This window comes from Symphalangus syndactylus, chromosome 1 (genome assembly GCF_028878055.3).
Source record: "Symphalangus syndactylus isolate Jambi chromosome 1, NHGRI_mSymSyn1-v2.1_pri, whole genome shotgun sequence".
Lineage (NCBI taxonomy): Eukaryota > Metazoa > Chordata > Mammalia > Primates > Hylobatidae > Symphalangus > Symphalangus syndactylus.
The window spans coordinates 23685676-23709356 of NC_072423.2; the positions used below are offsets into that span (position 1 = coordinate 23685676).

The 23681-nt window shown below is 41.1% G+C and overlaps 1 protein-coding gene across 1 annotated transcript in view; it reads right to left on the minus strand.

Moving 5' to 3' along the window:
- The window catches only part of PHLPP1 (PH domain and leucine rich repeat protein phosphatase 1), a 262022-nt gene that overhangs the window by 100888 nt on the left and 137453 nt on the right, over positions 1-23681 (minus strand). The window contains exon 4 of the mRNA XM_055297160.2: positions 14885-15051. Coding sequence (XP_055153135.2) covers positions 14885-15051 — 167 coding nt within the window. The remainder of the gene's footprint in view (positions 1-14884; positions 15052-23681) is intronic.

The window sequence follows — 23681 nt, forward strand, 5'->3', positions numbered from 1 at the left end:
TCACTTGAACTCAGGAGGCACAGGTTGCAGTGAGCTGAAATCATGTCACTGCACTCCAACCTGACGGGGAGGATAGAGTGAGACTCTATCTCAAAAAACAAAATTAAAAAAATAAAAGTTGCTACAAATACCTTTTGCAAAGAAGTTGCTACAAACACCTTTTGCAAAGAATACACAAAATTGAATGAATAAAGACAATTCCGCCACCATTCACTCAAGAGTGCATTCATTTATGGAGTATCTATTTAATGTTCACCTAGCAACAGCAATGACCTCTGAGGGGGACTTGATTCCTGCCCTCTCAGAATGCAAAGCCAAGCAGAGCACACAAGATAAATATAGAAAACAAAGGTGATAAAAGTTAAGGCCATACTGCTATTCCCATGCGTCACAGTATCTTTACAAAAACAGGCTTAACCATTACACAGATTTTTATAAAACTGTCAGGGGACAATAGTAACACACAATGGCAAAATTCAATATCCAAAGGAGAATGTTAAGAAAAACAAAAACGGTGGTGGTACTTTTTTTTTGGCCTATTTCCATATCATATATGATAAAAATCACATTAAGAATTCTATAGGCCGGACGTGGTGCCTCATGCCTGCAATCCCAGCACTTTGGGAGGCCGAGGTGGGCAGATAACAAGGTCAGGAGACTGAGACCATCCTGGCTAACACGGTGAAACTCCATCTCTACTAAAAATACAAAAAATTAGCCAGGAGTGGTGGCACGCACCTATAGTCCCAGCTACTCGGGAGGCTGAGGCATGAGAATCGCTTGAACCCGGGAGGCGGAGGTTGCAGTGAGCCAAGATCGTGCCACTGTACTCCAGCCTGAGTGGCAGAGCGAGACTCTGTCTCAAATAATAATAATAATAATAATAATTCTACAGATACATAGCAGGTCCTCGAACAATGTCATTTCATTCAATGTCATTTAGCTATAATGTTAGTGAGGAAAAAAATCAATTCCTGGTGAGGATCACTGTCTGTGTGAAGTTTGCCCATTCTCCTCCGTCTGTGTGGGTTTTCTTGGGGTACTCATTTCCTCCCACATCCCAAAGCTGTGCACATTACATTCACCAGTGTGTCCACATGGCGAGTGAGAGAGAGACACAGAGAGAGAGAGAGAGAGTGTGTGTGTGTGTGTGTGTGTGTGTGTGTGCACGCGCACGCGCCCTGTGATGGGATGCTGTCCTACCCAGGGCTGGTTCCTGTCTGGCACTCTTAGCTGCCAGGAGAAGCTCCAGCCACCAGCAACCTGAACTGGAAAAATTTGGTAAATAATTACCCTTTTCTGTTTGTTTTTTGAGATGGAGTCTTGCTCTGTCGCCCAGGCTGGAGTGCAGTGGTGCAATCTCAGCTCACTGCAACCTCTGTCTCCCGGGGTCAGGCGATTCTCATACCTCAGCCTCCCGAATAGCTGGGATTTCAGGTGCGCACCACCATGCCCAGCTAAGTTTTTGTATTTTTAGTAGAGATAGGGTTTCAACATGTTGGTCAGGCTGGTCGCAAACTCCTGACCTCAGGTAATCCGCCTGCCTTGGCCTCCCAAAGTGCTGGGATTATAGGCGTGAGACACCTCGACCGGCCTATCTTACTTGTTTTTATTAATCTTTTTTTTTTTTCTTGAGACAAAGTTTCGTTCTGATTGCTCAGGCTGGAGTGCAATGGCGTGATCTTGGCTCACCACAAACTCCACCTCTCGGGTTCAAGTGATTCTCCTGTCTCAGCCTCACGAGTAGCTGGGATTACAGGCATGCATTACCACGCCCAGGCAATTTTTGTATTTTTAGTAGAGACGAGGTTTCACCATGTTGGTCAGGCTGGTCTTGAACTCCTGATCTCATGATCCACCTGCCTTGGCCCCCCAAAGTGCTGGGATTACAAGCATGAGCCACCGCGTCTGGCCCTTTATTAATCTTTCTTAAGTATATGCATAGCTTATATGTATTTCAATGCTTAATATTAAAAGTGTTTTGATCTTTATTTAGTAGTTTCGTGGTGTTGTGACCAGAAATATGCCCTAAGAACTTAACTCTTGTTTATATCAATTAACCTATGGTAAAACTGGTTTCATTACATATGAAATTAAATGAAGAGTTACTGTACATGATTTATCAAGTCATTTAAAATACCAACTTCTACTGAAATTATAGAACCAGCTAGGACCTTCTAGCTGGGCTAGTTTTGTTTCTCTATACCAATTTACTTACAAACAGCAAAAGCCAGAAAGCAGATCCATATGGATCCACTTCCTTTATTAATGGAAGCAATAACCACCAACCATAAACAAACATTATAACAAATTTCTGCTTATGAAGTAGTTATTTTATAATTTGTCTAATTTCCACACATAGAATTAAACAATTTAAGTGTATTTTAATTATCACCAATTTGGCAAGTACTTACTAGAACACAGCCTTCTTTCTTAAACTGGTTGGTATAAGTAATTAGTAATTAAAATAGTCTAAGATAAAGACATTTTAGTTGAACTTAAGTGACAAACTTTCCAAGTACCATGGACAAAGTTACTGGAAACACACACACACAAATTATTACTATCAAACTTTACTTTTGACTTCATTCTCCTATTCCTTTTTTTAAACATGGCAGGATATCACCATAAAAGAACTCTCTATCATCCCTTATGAAGGACTGCAGAATACGCTACCCCAAAATATACCACTTTGGCATAAGGATTATACTGGGCCAAACGCACTTGAAAAACAGCAGGTGTAAAAAGGAGTGCTCTGACCTCCCCTTTTCTTCCCTTTTTTTTTTTTTTTTTTTTTTTTGAGGCAGAGTTTTGCTGGAATGCAGTGGCTCAGCCTCGGCTCACTGCAACCTCCGCCTCCCAGATTCAAGTGATTATCCTGCCTCAGCCTCCCAAGTAGCTGGGACTACAGGTACCCGCCACTACGCCTGGCTAATTTTTGTATTTTTAGTAGTGGCAGGATTTTACCATGTTGGCCAGGCTGGTCTTGAACTCCTGACCTCAAATAATCCACTCACCTCAGCCTCCCAAAGTGCTGGGATTACAGGCGTGAGCCACCACGCCCTACCTAATTTTTTTTTTTGAGACTGAGTCTCGCTCTGTCCCCCAGGCTGGAGTCCAGCAGCACGATCTCCGCTCACTGCAACCTCCACCTCCCGGATTCAAGCAATTCTCCTGCGTCAGCCTCTGGAGTAGCTCGGATTACAGGCCCCCACCACCACACTGGCTAGGTTTGTAGTTTTAGTTGAGACAAGGTTCACCATGTTGGCCAGGCTGGTTTCAAACTCCTGGCCTCAAATGATTCACCCACCTCGGCCTCCCAAAGTGCTGGGATTATAGGCCTGAGCCACTGCACCTGGCCTCTGACCTCCCCTTCTTGAAATCAAGAAACAAAACTCCCTTGTGAAAGATGCCCTCTGTGTAGCAGGAGGAAAGCAACATTCTGACCACAAGAAACGGAATGGAGGCTAAGACAATTCTGTACAAACAACATTTGTTAAAATAACTCATCTTCCTTTGGTCTCCCCATATATTTTACTTACTTTTCCACAATTTCCTCTGTGTTCAACCTAGTATATAAGCACTTAGATTTTGTCACTTCTTTAGGTCTTCATTTTCCCATGGGGGTTCCTATGTACATGTAAAAATCTTTTCTTTTCTCCCGCTAATGCCTTATGTCCACTTAGTTCTCAGAACCAGGTGGAGGCTTTTAGAGGGTATAGGTAAAGTTTTGCCTCCTCTATATTTACAAACTCTAGGTCCTTCAATGATCCTCCCTATACATCTTTAATAAATGATAAATAAATGACACATTTATAAGAGCTAGGCCAGGTGCAGTGGCTCATGCCTATAATCCCAGCCCTTTGGGAGGCCGAGGCGGGTGGATCACTTGAGGTGAGGAGTTCAAGACCAGCCTGGCCAACATGGTGAAACACCGTCTCTACTAAAAATATAAAAATTTGCTGGGTGTGATGGCGCAGGCCTGTAATCCCAGCTACTCAGGAGGCTGAGGCAGGAGACTCGCCTAAGTCTGGGAGATGGAGGCTGCTGTGAGCCGAGATCATGCCACTATACTCCAGCCTAGGGGACAGACCGAGACTGTAAAAAAAAAAAAAAAAAAAAAAAAAAAATTAAGAGCTAAATTTGGCCAGGCGTGGTGGCTCACGCCTGTAATCCCAGCACTTTGGGAGGCCGCGGCAGGCAGATCACCTGAGGTCAGGAATTGGAGACCAGACTGGCCAACATGGTGAAACTCCACCTCTACTAATAATACAAAAATCAGCCCGGGTGTGGTGGTGCACGCCTGTAATCCCAGCTACTTGGGAGGCTAAGGCAGGAGAATTGCTTGAACCCATGAGGCAGAGGTTGCAGTGAGCTGAGATTGCACCATTGCACTCCAGCCTGGGTGACAAGAGTGAAACTCCGTCTCAAAAAAAACAAAAACAAAAATAAACAGAGCTAAATTTAAATTTACCAGGGCAGTAAAATGTTCAAACACCATTATAATTTAGTGTGAATAAGTTCATACAGCTTTGCTATCATATTAAAAACATAAAATTAAGACATGGGGAAAAATATATTCCTTGAATTTAAATCAGCAAAAAGTTGTCTTCTTCACTGACTCTACAAAGAAACTTACCATATTTTGTGAAAAATCACTCTCTATTGCAAATAACAATAATCTTAGTATTAAGACTGAGTCATCTAGAGATCTAGTTAACATAAATGAAGTACTATTAATAAAAGAGATAAACAATGTATTACAGTTATTAGTGACACATATAATCAGGAAAGAAACCATCAAAACCACCAAAAATTACCCAGATGTTTGCCTCTCCTCTATATTTTGAAAACTAACTTGAAGAGTTCCAATGCCAATAAAGGAAAAACAAACAGCACTAGTTCCAAGAACAATGTTTTCCCTCCGAAACTGCTGACCTGTGTGTGTACATCAGCATGCCATCTTTCCAGATTTAGAATGTTGGTGCAAATACCAATTTAAATGTTCTGTGAAAATAGCTCATTTGTTAAAGGTAAAAATTTGTAGTAGAAAGAAAAATTAAGGGGATATGTGCTTAAGACAAAATGTCTCAGAACTCCTACCTGTTATAATTATATTGTACTTTAAGTTTCTCCCTGGTTATTTGCCCTAACACTATAACCTAAAACTTAATTCCTTGAAACTCAGATAAAAACATAAAAATAAATTATCCTTTGGCATCTAAAATGTTCCCTGTGAAACATACATTAGAGATTACCACAAATTCCTAAACACACAAATAAAAATAAGCAATTGAATATGTGGCATATTTCAAAGCCACCACACTAAGTGACTGGACATTTAAAAACCACGTTAATGCTTTCTGCAGTACTAACATGACTTTCTTAAATATACATTATACATTTAATTCCTAGTAGTAAATATATGTACGTATGAAGGGGGTATATGTGCATGTGTGTACTTATCAATTTATTACCCTGGAATCTTGGCAATAAAAATTTTTCTTGGACAACGGAAGTGGGAGACAAACACCTCATAGTAGTGTATAATGAAAGAGAAACTGGTGGCCAGGCACAGTGGCTCACACCTGTAATCCCAGCACTGTGGGAGGCTGAGGCCAGCAGATCACAAGGTCAGGAGTTTGAGACCAGCCTGGCCAATATGGTAAGACCCCATCTCTACTAAAAATACAAAAATTAGCCGAGTGTGTTCGCGTACACCTGTAGTCCCAGCTACTTGGGAGGCTGAGGCAGAAGAATCGCTTGAACCCGGCAGGCAGAGGGTGCAGTAAGCCGAGCCAAGATCGTGCCACTGCACTCCAGCCTAGGCGACAGAGCAAGAGTCTGTCTCAAAATAAAAAGAAAGAGACACTGGTTTAAACCCTAGTTTTTTCCAAAGAGCAGCACAACAGCAGCTTCACCAGTTACTCCAATGCCACATAGCAAGTCTCCTAGGCCTACCTTCCCCATGCTTAAAGCAACAGAAAGAACAAAACAGAAATCTTTTATTGCAGTGTAAAATTTTAAAATTCTCTACCTTAAACAAATCAAAACCACCGCCTTATATTACACAGTACAAAGTACAAGCTGATAATATGTCACTTGGTATGCTTTGTTTTGCTTTTTTAAAAGAAAAGTCAATGAAAGAAGCTGGACTCAAACACATATTGTGTGCTCCATTTAGATCAAGTACAAAGACAAGTGAAACTACTTCATGATATTCTAAGTCAGGATAGTGATGATAGGGTAATAAAGAGAAGGGTACAAGGACGGCTTCTGGAGTGCTGGTAATATTCTCTTCCTCAATATGTGTACTGGTTACATGGATGTGTTCACTTTGTGGAAATCTATCAAGTTATACACTCATATCTGCCTTTTCTATGTTTTTGTTATACTGATACAAATTTCCAAAAGGTTATAGAAGGAGGAGTAAGACCCCGGATCCTCTCCCCAATTCCAGCAGAGGACAGTTTATTCCCTGGAATAAAATGAACCAGAGTCCCTGATTCAAAGACATCAGGCATACTACATCACAGCATGACGAACAGGGAAACTGCTTTCTTCGGCCCTTCATTTGACCCAGAGAGGTAATTTGGAAGAGAGAGAATAGTTTGTCAAAGTATAGAGCAATAAGAGAATGAAAACCACTGAGTTAATTTCTTATTTAGTTATACATACAGCTTGAGTATTCTCAATGATTCATCTTCATCTTGAGATTTTAAACAGCAGCTAAAAGATGGCTCATGTCCAGTGACTTGGTTTACTTTTATATTCAAAATATTTCAGTCTCAGTGTAATATACTCATTTTCTGAGATGCTGACTATTGAACATATGGTCTCTAAAAAGATAATTCCAGAAGTCCATCTGGGTAATATCAAAGACTCCTTTATCTCCTTTCATACCACACGGCTCAGTAATACTGTCTTATCAGACGTGTTCTTTGTAATTATTTTTCTGATCAACGATAGGTTTGGGAAATTAGAGAAAATAAATGTCATTAAAACAAAGTATTAACTAAATTTGTACATTTAATGTTAATGTTTACATACACAATTTTAAGACACAACTTTTTTTTTTTTTTTTTTGAGACAGAGTCTCGCTCTGTCCCTCAGGCTGGAGTGCAGTGGCGCCATTTTGGCTCACTGCAACCTCTGCCTCCCAGGTTCAAGCAATTCTCCTGCCTTAGCCTCCTGAGGAGCTGGGATTACAGCTGTGTGCCATGATGCCTAGCTATTTTTTTGTATTTTTAGTAGAGATAGGTTTCACCATGTTGGCCAGGCTGGCCAACATGACCTCAAATCATCCACCCACCTTAGCCTCCCAAAGTGCTAGGATTACAGGCAAGATACAACTTTTATCTAAAACAGTCTGAAGTTATCCCTTATTGATTTGGTACACATGCAATGCTATAGCAACTGGCTTATGGAAGTTAAAATGAATAAGACATGATTGTCAAAAGATGACAGTATAATCTGTAGTATTGTTTAATTCTTTGTAATTACTTAAGTGTCAAAATCTCTCTCATAAATTGAAAAGAAAAAAGTTATCAAGCATAATAGAAAACACTGTTCTGAAAACAGGGAAGTTAAATAAAAATCCACATATGGCCAGGTGCGGTGGCTCACGCCTGTAATCCCAGCACTTTGGGAGGCCGAGGCGGGAGGATCACAAGGTCAGGAGATCGAGACCATCCTGGCTAACACGGTGAAACCCCGTCTCTACTAAAAATAGAAAAATTAGCCGGGCGTGGTGGTGGGCACCTGTAATCCCAGCTACTCACGAGGCTGAGGCAGGAGAATGGCGTGAACCCGGGAGGTGGAGCTTGCAGTGAGCCGAGATGGCGCCACTGCACTCCAGCCTGGGCGACAGAGCCAGACTCCGTCTAAAAAAAAAAAAAATCCACATACTAAACTTTGAGATTCCTCCTCTCTTTTCCACTCATTACCCTGAATCTTGGCATGCATCACCCTGGCAGAATACCAAAGGGTTTCTCTAGTAAACTGACACCCCCTGAGGAAAAGGTCCACACACTGTCTTTGCTGTGTAGCAGGCCAGAAGAACAAGCATTTACCCTGGCTCCAGGAAGAAAAAAGTCTCCAAGAAAAAGGTGCTGAGAGGAATATAAGAATTCTGTCAGAAAGCTTACAAATACTAGGGGAAAAAGAAAAGTATACAAGTGATAAAGTAAGGCTGCTATCAAGCCAGCACAAGAAAGGAAATATAATCACTGCAATTAAATCCCTTAGCTGTGAATAAGTGCCAGGCTCATAATAACGTAAACAGTGAGTACTGACTTAACCAAAAATTAATACCTATATATTGAGAGGATAGGGGAAAGAGAAGTTAGTATATGTGGTGTGGGGTAGAGGGAGTGTGAGACAATGTAAACGAATGAAATCCTTATCTTCCATAGTAATGAGTCAACATATAATGTCCAATAATGAAAAACCAAAACATAGCAGTATATGCATAATATTTAGAAAGAGAAAGGAAAACAGCAGAAAGAGCCAAAAGATTCAAAAGGGTTTTCTAGGGAGCAGGACTTGGATGTAGGAATGGGCTGAAGCTTCAAGCACCTACTTCTTATTGTAAACTTCACTGCTTATTAAGATCTTTAAAAATCTATATAGGGTGTTACTTTGATGAAGGAAAAAGGCTTAAATTTTTAAAAATACAAAATAAAACAAAACCAAGAAATGTAAAAAACAGCGGGCAACAAAAATAGGGCTAACCTGCACAGGGAAAATGACAACAAAACAATCAGCTCTCAAAGGTAGCACAACAGACCAGGTGAGGGTTGAGAAGCACTTTTACTATAACAGCTGGGGAGAGGGGGTGTGTGCAGTAGAGGGATGGGAGCAGAGGAGAAAAGAGGATGAGCTCAAAAGATATCACACAGAATCAACAGACATGGGGGATCATGTTGGTGACTCTGTAAGAACTAAAAGGCAAGACAGAACCTGAATCCTCCTGAAGTGGGTCATGCCCAAAATATCCCACCTCCTGGATATTTATTCCACAAATACTGGCTCTTTGGGAGCATTTTAATTTTCTTTTTGTTTAGGTTTAAAATGTTTTGATTATTATGAAATACTCAAAAAAATGCAGAAAACTGTAACATTCATCAGTATTAACTATACAGTGTTTTCAAATATTAACCTTTTGGGCCAGGTGTGGTGGCTCATGCCTGTAATCCCAGCACTTTGGGAGGCCAAGATGGGTGGATCACCTGAGGTCAGGAGTTTGAGACCAGCCTGGCCAACATGGCAAAACCCCGTCTCTACTAAAACTACAAAAATTAACCAGGCACGGTGGCAGGTGCCTGTAATCCCAGCTACTCAGGAGGCTGAGGCAGGAGAATCACTTGAACCTGGGGGGCAGAGGTTGCAGTGAGTCAAGATCACGCCATTGCACTCCAGCCGGGCAACAGAGTGAGGCTCTATCTCCAGAAAAAAAAATAAATAAATAAAACAAAAACCTTTTGGCCTCTCATTTTTCTTTTTAAAGAAATAAACACTACAGATATAGTTGAGACCTTGTTCAAACCATTCACTAATCCCATCCCCGTCTCCCTAAAAGGTAACCATTAAACTGAATTTGGCAGTTAACATCCCCATCTTTAAAAGCATTAGGTTGGATGAATTTTTTTTTTTTTTTTTTACTTTTAAGTTCAAAGCTACATGAGCAGGTTTGTTACACAAGTAAATGTGTCATGAGGGTTTGTTGTACATATATTTCATCACCCAGGTACTACGCCTAGTATCTGTTAGTTATTTTTCCTAATCCTCTCCTTCTTCCTGCCCTCCAACCTCCAATAGGCCCCACTGTGTGTTGTTCCCCTCTATGTGTCCATGTATTCTCATCACTTGACACCCACTTACAAGTAAGAACATGCAGTATTTGGTTTTCTTTTCCTGCATTAGTTTGCTAAGGATAACAGCCTCCAGCTCCATCCATGTCCCTGAAAAGGACATAATCTCACTTTTTATGGCTGCATAGTATTCCATGGTGTGTAAGCACCACATTTCTTTATCCAGTCTATCATTGATGGGCATTTAGGTTGATAGTCTGGATGAATTCTAATGCCCCATTCTGTTCTAAGACATCAGGATTTGGAAGTATGATAGAAAGTCTTTGATGTTCTATAATAGAAGTGCAAAAGTCTACACTTTGGTGAAATATGCAAAAATATTTCCCAATAATTTCAAGAACACTGATTGATGATAGTTCATGATGGGTAGCTCCAGAAACAAACAAAATGATAAAAATGATTATAACCTTTCAGCCAAAAAGAAAAAAAAAAGCATATTAACTTTACTGTTGTAGTGCCAGTACAACTTTTTATTTTATTTTTGAGACAGGTTCTCCCTGCACTACTGCCTAGGCTGGAGTGCAGTAGTGTAATCACGGCTCACTGCAGCCTCAAACTACTGGGCTCAGGCAATCCTCGTGCCTCAGCCTCCCCAGTAGCTGAGACTATAAGCATGTGCTACTATACCCAGCTACTTTTTAAATTTTTCTTTTATAGAGATGGGGTCTCACAACGTTGACAGGCTGGTTTCAAACTCCTCGTCTCAAGTCATCTTCCTGCCTCAGCTTCCCAAAGTGTTGGGATTATAGGACTGAGCCATTGCATCCAGCCAGTCCAAAATTAATAACAATACATAGAGCATATAAAACCTAAGCTTAAGTATTTTGCAAACAAATCAGTCCTATCATTTGTCTTTAGTGAAAACGGGAGACTGAAGACAGAAAAATTATGTTTCAAGAACTACGGTATACCTGTTATTAGATTCTAGCTTCAGTTGTTTTTGAGGTTTTTTTCCTGCAATTTAGACTAATCCTACTTATTCCCGTGAACCAACCAGTGATCTCTGCTGCTGCTCAGAAGAAACAAAAGGGATGGGTAATGTAAAAATCTTGATCAGTATTCTAATTCTGGGCATGTACTGGAATCAGCTAGGGACCCCATATCAGCTTGGTTACACAACAACTGCCTAGTTAATAGAAAGCTTTCTTATTTAGTTTACTTAGGATAATTTTACTTATTTTGTTTCACTGTTGTAGAATATATTGCTGTTTTGCTCTTTGTGTAGGAATGCAGATAAGCTTACTGAATGTTTTCTTAAATTGAACACTTACTATTCTTCCAGATAGCACCTCTTGTTGGAACTCACATTTATCAATGGCCCTCGCCAGACCTATGCTTTGTGACTGACCTCTCTACCTTGAATACAAGAGGCCCTCATAGTTAGGCAGGAATATCATTGTCTCTATTAAGCCTGAAGAAGTTACAGAAGATGGATCTTCATTCCTCTACAACCCTTAGGATTAAAGATCTCCTTACAAAAGGGAGGGGCAGCCAGGCGCAGTAGCTCACGTCTGTAATCCCAGTACTTTGGGAGGCCAAGGTGGGTGGATTATCTGAGGTCAGGAGTTCGAGACTAGCCTGGCCAACATGGTGAAACCCCACCTCTACTAAAAATACAAAAATTAGCTGGGAGTGGTGGTGGGCGCCTGTAGTCCCAGCTACTCAGGAGGCTGAGGCAGGAGAATTGCTTGAACCCGGGAGGTGGAGGTTGCAGTGAGCCGAGACTGCACCACTGCACTCCAGTCTGGGCAACAGGAGTGAGACTCTATCTCAAAAAAATAAATAAACAAATAAATGTTTAAAAATAAAAAAAATAAAAGGGAAGGGGGAAATATGTCAGAGGCATTCGAACCTGAGTGACTCCATCTTGAATAGGGGCTGGGTAAAATAAGGTTTACCCCTTCTGGGCTGCATTCCCAGGAGGTTAGGCATTCTTACTCACAGGATGAAATAGGAGGTCAGCACAAGATACAGGTCACAAAGATCTTGCTGATAAAACCGGATGCGTAAAGAAGCTGGCCAAAAGCCACCAAAACCAAAATGGTGATGAAAGTGACCTCTGGCTGTCCTCACTGCTCATTGTATGCTGATTATAATGCATTAGCATGCTAAGAGACACTCCCACCAGCACCATAACAGTTTACAAATCCCATGGCAATATCAGAAAGCTGCTCTATATGGTCTAAAAAGGGGAGGGACCCTTAGTTCTGGGACTTGGCTACCCCTTTCCCAGAAAACTCATAAATAATCCACCCCTTGGTTTAGCATATAATCAAGAAATAACCATAGGCCGGGCACGGTGGCTCATGCCTGTAATCCCAGCACTTTGGGAGGCCGAGATGGGCGGATCACTTGAATCCAAGCGTTCAAGACCAGCCTGGCAACATGGTGAAACCCCATCTCTACTAAAAATATAAATTCTAGCTGTGCATGGTGGTGGTGCATGCCTGTAATCCCAGCTATTTGGAAGGCTGAGGCAGGAGGATCACTTGAGCCCAGGAGGCGAAGGTTGCAGTGAGCTACCACTGCACTCCAGCCTGGGTGACAGCAAAACAATGTTTCAAAAAAAAAAAAAAGAATACCACAGTGGTAACTTTCATAGTACACATCAGCTACAGGGGAGAATCAGGAATTGCTGGAGCAAAATATCCTTATTAGAATCTCAACTGCCTATGTAATTAATTCACTGCAGCACCAAACTGTCCCAGTTGTCATTATATTCTTCTCTATTCTTTTCTTCCGGACAATCATAGTAAAAATATTCTTTAAAAAAATTGTAATGCCAGTTTTACTTAAGAATGTCCTTGATGACATACGAAAGTTATTTCTTATCACATCTCAACCCCTGAGTATATGTCTTTTTAATTTTCTGGGTGATAGGAAGTACACAAAAAACACTTCTGGTGCACGCTGAAGTATGATAGTTATCTCAAGGAAAACACTTATCTGATGACGTGAGTTGTGGGCCAAACCAGTCGCTATTTACAGAGAACCCCATTTTTACTTGAAAGAACAACTGACAAACTATTATTATTCATACTTGGGTATTTGGCAGACATTTTCTCAAAAATGAAGTGAGAAGGCTGCTTTCCAGAAAACAACTGATGGCATGTGCTGCCAATAATGGCCTTCAAATTTCTAATGAAAAATTAAAATTTTGGAAAACTCGTTTCTACAGTAAGCTTAACAACACCCCAATACTTAAAAGACTTTACTGATAAGATCAGTGGTGATGCTGGCTGGGCGCAGTGGTTCACACCTGTAATCCCAGCACTTTGGGAGGCCAAGGTGGGCACATCAATTGAGGTCAGGAGTTCAAGACCAGCCTGGCCAACATGCTGACACCCCATCTCTACTAAAAATACAAAAAATTAGCCAGGTGTTGGCGGAGCGCCTGTAATCCCAGCTACTTCAGAGGCTGAGGCGGGAGAATCGCTAGAACCCAGGAGGCAGTGGTTGCAGTGAGCCGAGATTGTGCCACCATACTCCAGCCTGGGCAACAGAGTGAGACTCCGTCTCAAAAAAAAAAAAAGGATCAGTGGTGATATCAACAAATGTGAATTCTTAAAATTCCATAATAAAATATATTAACATTTGGAGTATCTGTGTTACACAACGAAGTAGTACTCTCCAAATGACCGACACTTAATGCAATAAAGTGATGCATGGGTAAAGAGTCAAATCAAACTGCAAGTCAGATCAATGGATCTTACCGTTAAAGAATTCAAAAAGCTCACGAATAGGGTTTTAGATTCCATTTTAGAACTAACATTTAAGAAATGACCACTTGTCAAGTTTTGGTATAGTATCAAGGAAGGATATTCACAATTACCTGAAAAGACAATTAAAATACTCTTCCATTTTCCAATTACATCCACAAACTTTATAAGCAAGTATTGGATTATTTTTTCTGGATGTTAAAAACCATAAACAGAATCACAGTGGTTATCATATTTTAATTCCTGATCATATTAGTCATGTAAAAACAAATGAACTAGCAATTATTTATTTAAAAGTTATATATTCTTTGCAGTTACATAGTCTTACATATTTGCAACAAATATATAAGTATCAAAGGTTTAACTTACCACAGAATGAAGACTGATCACTGCTCCAAAGAGGAAAGGAAATGAATGTGGTAAATTCTTAAATCCATTTGGAGACATGCAAGTCAAGTCCCTCTTTTCTACTTTAAATGAGCAGATTCTAGGCCGGGCGTGGTGGCTCACGCCTGTAATCACAGCACTTTGGGAGGCCAAGAAGGGCAGATCACTTGAGGTCAGGAGTTCAAGACCAGCCTGGCCAACACGGTGAAACCCCGTCTCTACTAAAAATACAAAAATTAAGAGAGCGTGGGCGCCTGTAATCCCAGCTACTCGGGAGGCTGACGCAGGTGAATCACTTGGGCCCAGGAAGTGGAGGTTGCAGTCAGCCGAGATCACGCCACTGCACTCCAGCCTGAGACAGAACAAGACTCTGTCTCAAAAAAATAAAAAATAAAAGAGCGGGTTCTATTTATTTAACATGTGATTCCTGAAACCCACACACTAATCACCCAGATGACATGATGTAAATTGATTTAAACACTGGTTCTTAAATTTCTAAGGAAATATCTTTTTATGGGAAAAAAATGACCTTTCATAAATTTCAAAAGAAACAATTTAATCTGAACAAACACCTGAAGTTCAGAAGTAACACACCAAATGTTATTAATTTTTTGCAGATGCATTTTAAGATAGGAATAAAAGTTGTTTAAGGAGAATTGTTCTTACACAACTCTATCCAGTTAATAAATATCATAAATCATTAGCTTCAAAAGCAGGAACCTTAAAAAAAATTTCAGATTGAGAATTGGTAATGTCCTCACTAATAAACAAAGTCCTATTACCCTGTTTTCTGAAAGAGAAAGTTTACACACTAGCTTTTATCGTGAGAATATTCAAGAGATAACAAGCAGAAGTTCATTCTGCCCCCACCCCTTCCTAATGATCCACCCATTTCTGCAGGCTTACCTTTGCAGTTCATTAAGCCCCCTGGCAGCTGGAAGGCTAGGGTTTTGCCTTAGGAAGTTTTGTTTTAAATTAAGATGAGTGAGGTCTTGGCTGTAGAAGAGGTTGGCAGGCAGATGTTCCAGGCTACAACACGAGAGGTCCACTGAGCTAATGCGCTGGGATGCAACCTAAAGGGGGATAAAATTTAATTTTAATACCATCCATTTATCCTATAACTACTTTCTATTGATAGAAATAAGATAATCCCAATTTGGAATAGATATTCTATGAAAGTAGCACTGTTAGTCCAAATATAAACCAACAGAGTATTCAGTCATGTGCCGCATACCAACCTTTCAGTCAATAACATATCACACACAGCAGTCCCACAAGATTATAAAGAAGCTGAAAAAGTCCTATCCCCTAGTGATATGGCAGCCATCATAATGTCATAGCACAACACACTGCCTTCTATGTTTAGATACACAAATATTTACCATTTTGTTACAACTGCCCACAGTATTCGGTACAGTAACATGTTACACACGTTTCTAACCTAGGAGCAATAGCCTAGGTGTGTAGTTGGCTACATCATCTAGGTTTGTGTAAGTACACGCTGATGTTTGCACCATGAAGAAACTGCCTAACACCACATTTCTCAAGATATATCCCTGTCATTAAGTGATGCAGGTTTGTACTTAGTATTTGAGCCAAGTACTTTATAAAAGCAGGAAAATGTCCCTGCCTGGAGGGTATGTACAGTAACCTAAGAGGAGACAGGCTGGAAAGAACACAGATTACTCCATCAGGTTTAGTGATATCAGTAATCTCCTCCAATGTAGGAGTTTTATTCCTGAAAACATAAGGAATAATTCTCTCTGACGGAAAGAGAATTCAGAGCTATGAGTAAATACACGGTCAAGAGACAAATACTAAGATCTAAACTGAACATATGAAAGCCATTGTATATACTGATTTAAAATAGCACAAATAAAGAAAAAGAGTATCATTGACCCTGTACACATCTTTGATTAATGGTATAGTAGAATCAGATTCCATTGCCTGTCTGCTACAAACTTTTCAGGCTGCCTCTCCCACAGTTTCAGTGAAACGCTTATAAATTCATTGTACTTTGCTTCATGTAAGTATTTTATGTAAAACTTATTTTATGTCTAAATATTTATCCAGATGTTCAATGCCTTCCTGGTTAAACAACTCCTCCCACGGCCAGGATTCTCAGGGCTAAAGACCAACTTTTATATGGGAAGCAGAAAACGCACTGACCACCCTGTATTTCTCAAATGCTCTCCCCAATATTGTAGGTAACACAGTGCCAATTTATGTTAAAGCACATGGCTTCAGCCCCACCTCCACACATCTTGGTTTTCTCTCCTCACAGAGGCAATGGGAATATAGTTCTAAAACTTTGGTTAATTCTCCCTATTTATCTTTACCAAAGCTTTAGGGCAGAAACTTCACTGCTTATCTGTGATCAATCTGATGTCTTTTTCTTCTACCAAACCCCAGGTTTCTGTTCCTAATTACACAAGGCAGTAGAACGTAGTCCTTAGGTGTATGGTTCTGAGTTCAGTGTCCAGATTCACAGCCCAGCACCACCACTCAGGAACTGAGATAACTTGAATAGATCACTGATCTAAGATCCAGTTTTCTCATCTGTATAACATGTATAAAGATGGTACCTACTTCTACATGCCTGGCACAGAAAAAGCACTCAATAAACGTTAACTGCTATTGCTATTACTATTACTAGTACTACTACTAACACTACCATTCCCAAATCAAAGCATTCACATTTTATTTTTTATTAAAAAAATTTTTTTTAAATAATAAAGTAGGGGCAGGGTCTTGCCATGTTGCCCAGGATGGTCTCAAACTACTGGGCTAGGTTGATCCTCTCACATCAGCCTCCCAAAGTGTTGGGTTACAGGCATGAGCCACCACACCCAGCTTCATTCACACTTTATATCCACTAAAATCCATACTCTCCTGATGCTAAAAGTATCCAGAAGTAAATCTGCATAAGATATGTTCTGCTAGGTCGGGCATGGTGGCTCACATCTGTAATCCCAGCACTTTGGGAGGCCGAGGCAGGTGGATCATTTGAGGTCAGAAGTTCGAGACCAGCCTGGCCAACATGGTGAAACCCCGTCTCTACTAAAAATACAAAAATTAGCTGGGCGTAGTGGTGGGTGCCTGTAATCTCAGCTACTTGGGAGGCTGAGGCAGCAGAATCGCTTGAACCTAGGACGCAGAGGTTGCAGTGAGCTGAGATTGTGCCACTGCACTCCAGCCTGGGCGACAGAGAGAGACTCTGTCTCAAAAAAAAAAAAAAAAAAATCTGCTGAAGGAATATTTGAAGTTGAGAGAAATTACTGTGCACACATGAAAACTAAAGGTATACTGGATGAGAAAGGCTGGGCAGGACTTACCTCTAAAGACTTTACCGAGAAAGTCTGAGTTTGCATTTTACCAATTTTATTTTTCTGTGAATTTTCACCATTAAATAAGAAAAAGAAACTGGTTCCAAACAGGGCCAAACCACTCATATAAAGAAAGATGTAAAAAGAGACAGAATGTTAATGGGCCTGAAAGTAGGTGCAAAAGCACCATGCCACACAGGATTCCTATGGCATTCATAGGAAGTGGATGGGAACCTGTTTATAGAAAGCAAGGTTGAAAGCTCTGCTAGTTAGTGGAATCATTCATTCAAAAATATGTGTTGAGCATCTACTTAATGGTGTGTGGCAGGCCTTTTATTTCCTGAGATACAACAGGAAAACAAGACAGACACAGTCTCCGCCCTGAATGAGTACACATCAAGAGGGCAAGGTAATTAAGATACTACATGATAACTGTTACAAGAATAGGAAGTGCAAGGACACAGAACAGAATCCCAGGGGTGAGAAAAGGATTCCCAGAGGATGTAATGTCCAAGCCCAAACTTGAAGCCTCAGTAAAAATCTGTGTTTTTTCTCTGCCCCAAATCCTTTCTCCTTCAAACTCATGATCCTAAGGGGAACTGCAAACAAAGTACCCAGATGCTCTGGATTCGTGGGGAGGCATGCATTCCAGGTCTGAGCAATCTGAGTGTCCTATCTGCTGAAGGCACAGACTGATCCAACAGGTGCTAGCATGGGACCCAAGCTAGGTTAATCAGAGGACTTCTCTGGGATTTACATATTCTGAAACCAGGAGAGAAAGAGAACCAGCTACTTAGAGCTGCAGTTAAAATGAAGGAACCAGATCCATATGTAACAATCTGACTTGATACAAATGCAAACTGCACCATGACACATTCCGTTTATGAAAACAATTTTTAATACAACACACACACCTCCATATATTATATGGATGAATAGTTATATGTGCAATATATACCATGAGATCATAAATTTCTATTGCTTTAAGCCACCGAGGGTTTGTTAACATGTTACAGCAGCCACAGGAAACTAATGAAACCCTTCTTTATTTTTTCCATTGTACTTTTCATTCATTCAATATGTTTACTGAATATCTACTAGAGGTGCCAATTACTGTTCTAGGTAAGCCCTTAATATACTTCAGAAAACAAAATGAAGATCCCTCCCCATTAAGCTTTCTTTACAAATAAATAAATTATATGTTAAAAAAAAATTGGTAAGCACTACAGGAAAAAAAAAAAAAAACAGCTTGAGAAAGGGGGTCAAGACTGCTGGGAAGGTGGTAGATTGTAATTTAAATAGGTTAGTGAGGGTGGTCCCCACTGAAAAGACGACATTTAGAAAGGAAAAACAGGAGAAGTTGGCTGATAGGATTTATCTGGGAGAAGATGCTGCCAGGCAGAGGAAGTACCCAGAATTAGGGCCCTTAGAGAAGCATGCCTTAGCTAGGCATGGTGGCTCATGCCTGTAATCCCAGTACTTTGGGAGACTGGGGTGGGAGGACTGTTTGAGCCCAGAAGTTCGAGACCAGCCTGGGCAACACAGTGAGACCACCATCTCTACTAAGAAAAAAATTTTAAATTAGCCGGGCGTGGTGGTGCGTGCCTATAGTCCCACTACTTGGGAGGCTGAGGTGGAAGGGTCACTTGAGCCCAGAAGGGTGAGGTTGCAGTTAGCTTTGATCACACCACTGCACTCCAGCCCAGGCAGTAAAGCCAGATCCTGTCTCAAATTTGTAAAAGGAGCATACCTGGCATGTCCGAGGGACCTGAGGAACACTGATAATAAGGAGACAGTGACTGGTAACGAGGTCAGAAGGTAAAGGGGCAGGGGATATGGGGTAAGAAGCAGATCCTATGGGACCTTCAGGCCTTGTAAGGACTCTGGCTTTTAAGGTGAGTGAAATGGGATGTGTGGAAAGGTTCTGAGAAGTGTGAGGTGATCACCAACATATGGTCGACGCTCCATATCCACTGGGGATTAGTTCCTGGACCCCAGCAGGTACCAAAATCCACGGATGCTCAAGTCCCTGACATAAAATGCCATAGCACACTCAGCCCTCCGTGTCGGCAGGTTTTGATCCACGGTTAGTTGAATCTGAAAATGGGAAACTCGCAGGTAAGGAGGGCCTACTGTACCATGGAATTTTCTTATTTTTTCTCTATCTTTGTCTCTAGATTGTAAGCTCCATAAAGGAAAGGATTTTTCTATTTTGTTCACTGATATAACCCCATGTTGAGTACTTGGGAGGACCCTCAAAACATCTTGCTGGAAGAATGGCCAGAGGACGACCTTACACCTCCTCCTTTCTCACCAGGCAGCCTCTGCATCTGGTGCATCCTTTCATGTGGCAACCACTTTGAAGAAGACAAATTCCATTTCAAATGAAGCATCCCACTAAATACTCCCTTTGGACAACTAAGAGAAAATGATTTAACATCAAGTTGTATCGGCTTCCTTTCCTCCTTCTAGACCGTAAGCTGTTTCTGCTGGAAACAAGGAGGAGGAAACCACATTAACGAGGCTACAAGCAAGGGCAGTCCTGTGTGAACTATGCAGAACTAGGAACGTCTAACGTGAGAACATAAATTCAACATGTTAACATGGCCACGAGGCAGTGAGCTGCAAAGGTGACCACAAAAAGCTACTACTAGCTACACCACTGCCCAGTCCCATGAGCTGCAACAGAATGGGAGATTTAAGTGCTTCTACTCAGAGCAACCTGGGCACATCAGGGCTCTACCACAAAGAGAGGAAAGCACTCTACTTAGAAGGTATGGCTTGATTCCCGAATGAGAAAACTACCAGCTGGGCTATCCAAAGAAACTGTGACCCACCTACACAGCAGCTATTAAAACTGAGATCCTGCCTGAAATAAGAAAGACCTACATACATAAAAAAAAATTAATCAAAAAACCACATGTGCACACCTCAGAGCAAGTAGCCTTTATTATTCTAGCATTTTCCTTTTCCAAGTAACAATAATAATAGTTAACATTTAAGTAGTGCCTTGTGATAGGCACTCTTCCAAGAACTTAAGATACACTATTTAGCTTAATCTTCACAACCCTGTGCAGTAAGAACTTACCCGTTTCAAAGATAAAGGTTAAACTGAGTCACAGGGTGTGCGCCCAAGGCCACTTAGTTTAAAAAGTAGCAGGATCAGGCTGGGTGCAGGGGCTCACGCCTGTAACCCCAACACTATGGGAGGCTGAGGTGGGTGGATCATTTGAGGTCAGGCATTTGAGACCAGCCTGGCCAACATGGTGAAACCCCTTCTCTACTAAAAATACAAAAATTAACCAGGCATGGTGGTGGGTGCCTGTAATTACAGCTACTCAGGAGGCTGAGGCAGGAGAATCACTTGAACTTAGGAGGCGGAGGTTGCAGTGAACCAAGATTGAGCCATTACACTCCAGCCTGGGTGACAAGAGCGAAACTGCATCTCAAAAAAAAAAAAAAGTAGCAGGATCAGAGTTTGAACAAGAGCCTGTACTATTAACTCTATGCCATCAGGTCAAGACCTGGATCTCACCAGAAGGGAGGCTCCTCTAATCCCCATCATAAAATAATATAACTAGAGCAAAGAAAATTAGATGTACTCCTCAGGATATGTTTAAGCCTTAGAAATGAAGACAAGGTGGTCAGAGACAGTGAGTCCTCCTCGGGAGAAGCAGTAGAGACCATCTGCTGACCAAATACAGATTTCAGAGGAGGGGTGAATCCCCATGGGGCATTATTCTTTGACATCATAGGCTCTGCCCCACTCCAATCCCACACAACTTATCCAACTAGGCAACGGTGATGCCATCCAGTGAGCACCTAATCAAAATTTTAAAGGTTACAGAAAAAGTATAAGAGGTTATAGAAATTTGGGAAGTGAAACAGGCATATATAGAAAGTGCCTCAAATCTTTGTTACATAAAGCTTCTAAAGGATCTCAGAATATAAATTCCTTTTGGCAAAAGCTACTGTACTTATAACCATAGACAAGATAGTTGAAGGCACAAAGGTGAGGTCCACACAACTTAACATACAGGAGAAAGGGCACCAAATTAACAGTATGTGGGGTAGGTAGGAACAGTTCTACTCACTAGCAACGTGACTTTGAATAAGTCACTTTGCTTACCTGTCTGTCCTTCAAGTTTCCTTATCTCTAAAATAGACTAAGTCCTGTCTTATAGACTAACAGACCTGACCTGATCACCTTAACAAGTTGCTGCAGTAGTACCATTTTATTCATTTTAAAAAATCAGGAGAGGCTGTGTAGACCAAGTATCCCCACAGCAATGTCTACCACTGCAAGCAATAAAAGTCTATAAAACAAAAAAGACTACGATGTAAGCCAATGCTCTCGTCGTTGAGCAGTTATACGGATAAACTGCAATCAGCCAGACCATCAATGAACTACAAATGAAGAGATTCAAGTTGTGATCAGTTGAAGGTAAATGCGGCATAGAAAGTCAGTTTTAGTCTGTATTAACAGTAACAGGCTGGGGGCAGAGGCTCACGTCTATAATCCCAGCACTTTGTGGGGCCGAGGGGGACAGATCACCTGAGGTCAGGAGTTTGAGACCAGCCTGGCCAACATGGAGAAACTCCGTATCTACTGAAAATATAAAAATTAGCCAGGTGGGGTGGTGGGCACCTATAATCCCAGCTACTCAGGAGGCTGAGGTAGGAAAATCGCTTGAACCCGAGAGGCAGAGGTTGCAGGGAGCCAAGATCGCACCACTGCACTCCAGCCTGGGCAACAAGAGTGAGACTCCATCTCAAAAACAAAACAAAACAAGAACAACAACAACAACAACAACAATGAAAAAAAAGAAAAAAAATTAAGGCTAATTGAGTTAGTAAGTTAAATGGGACTTTTCTACCACGATGGACACACCCTGAGAGATACATCAAAATGAACATAATTTCCAACTACCTGCTCAGGTGGTCTCTTTTTTTCCCAAATGACTTGTAAATATACATGAGGGAAGGAGGGTTCATTTGGTCCTCAAAATATTTCCTCTAAAGAACACTGCACTATAAAAAATGCTAATGTGAACAACAAAATTTTCAGATGACTCAATGGGTGGCCACACATTTCTAACATATTACTCAGCTTGACACTTTCCTAAGTCATTTCTTTGCCTATTATTAGGACCCTTATGACAAAAATGTCCCTCCTCTGAGTGTAGCTGGGTTGCATTTGTAAACCATTCTATCTGTCCTATCCTTACCCTATCCCTGCCACGCTTTCAAAATTCTCATCTTCCCCTGCAAGAGGACTGTACTCTGCATCATTCCCATTACTCTTTTTGGTTCAGATGGTGGATAATCATCTTTCACAGGCAAGGGAAAGTTCACAGTAACATTAATGTGATGATTTTGGCCCCTCTATACTTTAGTAAAGTTGTATTTATCCGTATTATGTGCATGGCACGCTCAAAATTAACCAGAATGACTCTAAAAGGCTTGGTCAAAGCAGCTGAAATAGCACAAATAATTCTTCTTGTGTGAAGTAAAAGACTGCTGTCAACCTGCCAGGCATGGTGGCTCACGTCTGTAATCCCAGCACTTTGGAAGGCCGAGGCAGGTGGATCACGAGGTCAGGAGATCGAGACCATCCTGGCTAACACAGTGAAACCCCGTCTCTACTAAAAATACAAAAAAATTAGCCGGGCATGGTGGCGGGCGCCTGTAGTCCCAGCTACTCCGGAGGCTGAGGCAGGAGAATGGCATGAACCCAGGAGGCAGACCTTGCAGTGAGCCGAGATAGGGCCACTGCACTCCAGCCTGGGCGACAGAGTGAGACTCCATCTCAAATAAATAAATAAATAAATAAATAAATAAATAAATAAATAAAAATTAATTACATCATATATCTTCATAATGTTCCAATAAAAGCATATCAAAGCTACCAGTTTTATACTTATGAAATTCTACCTGGAATTTCAGAATCTCACCATTTCTTTTTCTTAAATGGTTAAATGAGGTGGAAAAAGATATATAAGAAATAAAATATGGGCCAGGCACAGTGGCTCATGCCTGTAATCTCTACACTTTGGGAGGCTGAGGCGGGAGGACCACTTGAGTCCAGGAGATTGAGACCAGCCCAGACAACATAGCAAGACCCCATCTCTACAAAATTAAATTTAAAAATTGGCCAGGTGTGGTGGCACGCGCCTATAGTCCCAGCTACATGGGAGGCTGAGGTGGGAGGAATCCTTGAGCCCAGAAGCTTGAGGCTGCAGTGAACTATGATTGTGCCACTGCCCTCCAGCATGGGTGACAGAGGGAGATCTTGTCTCAAAAAAAAAAGACAAAAGATTACGCAAATTATACAACATTTAAAATGATTCAAGGTAATGACATAGCAAATCAATGAA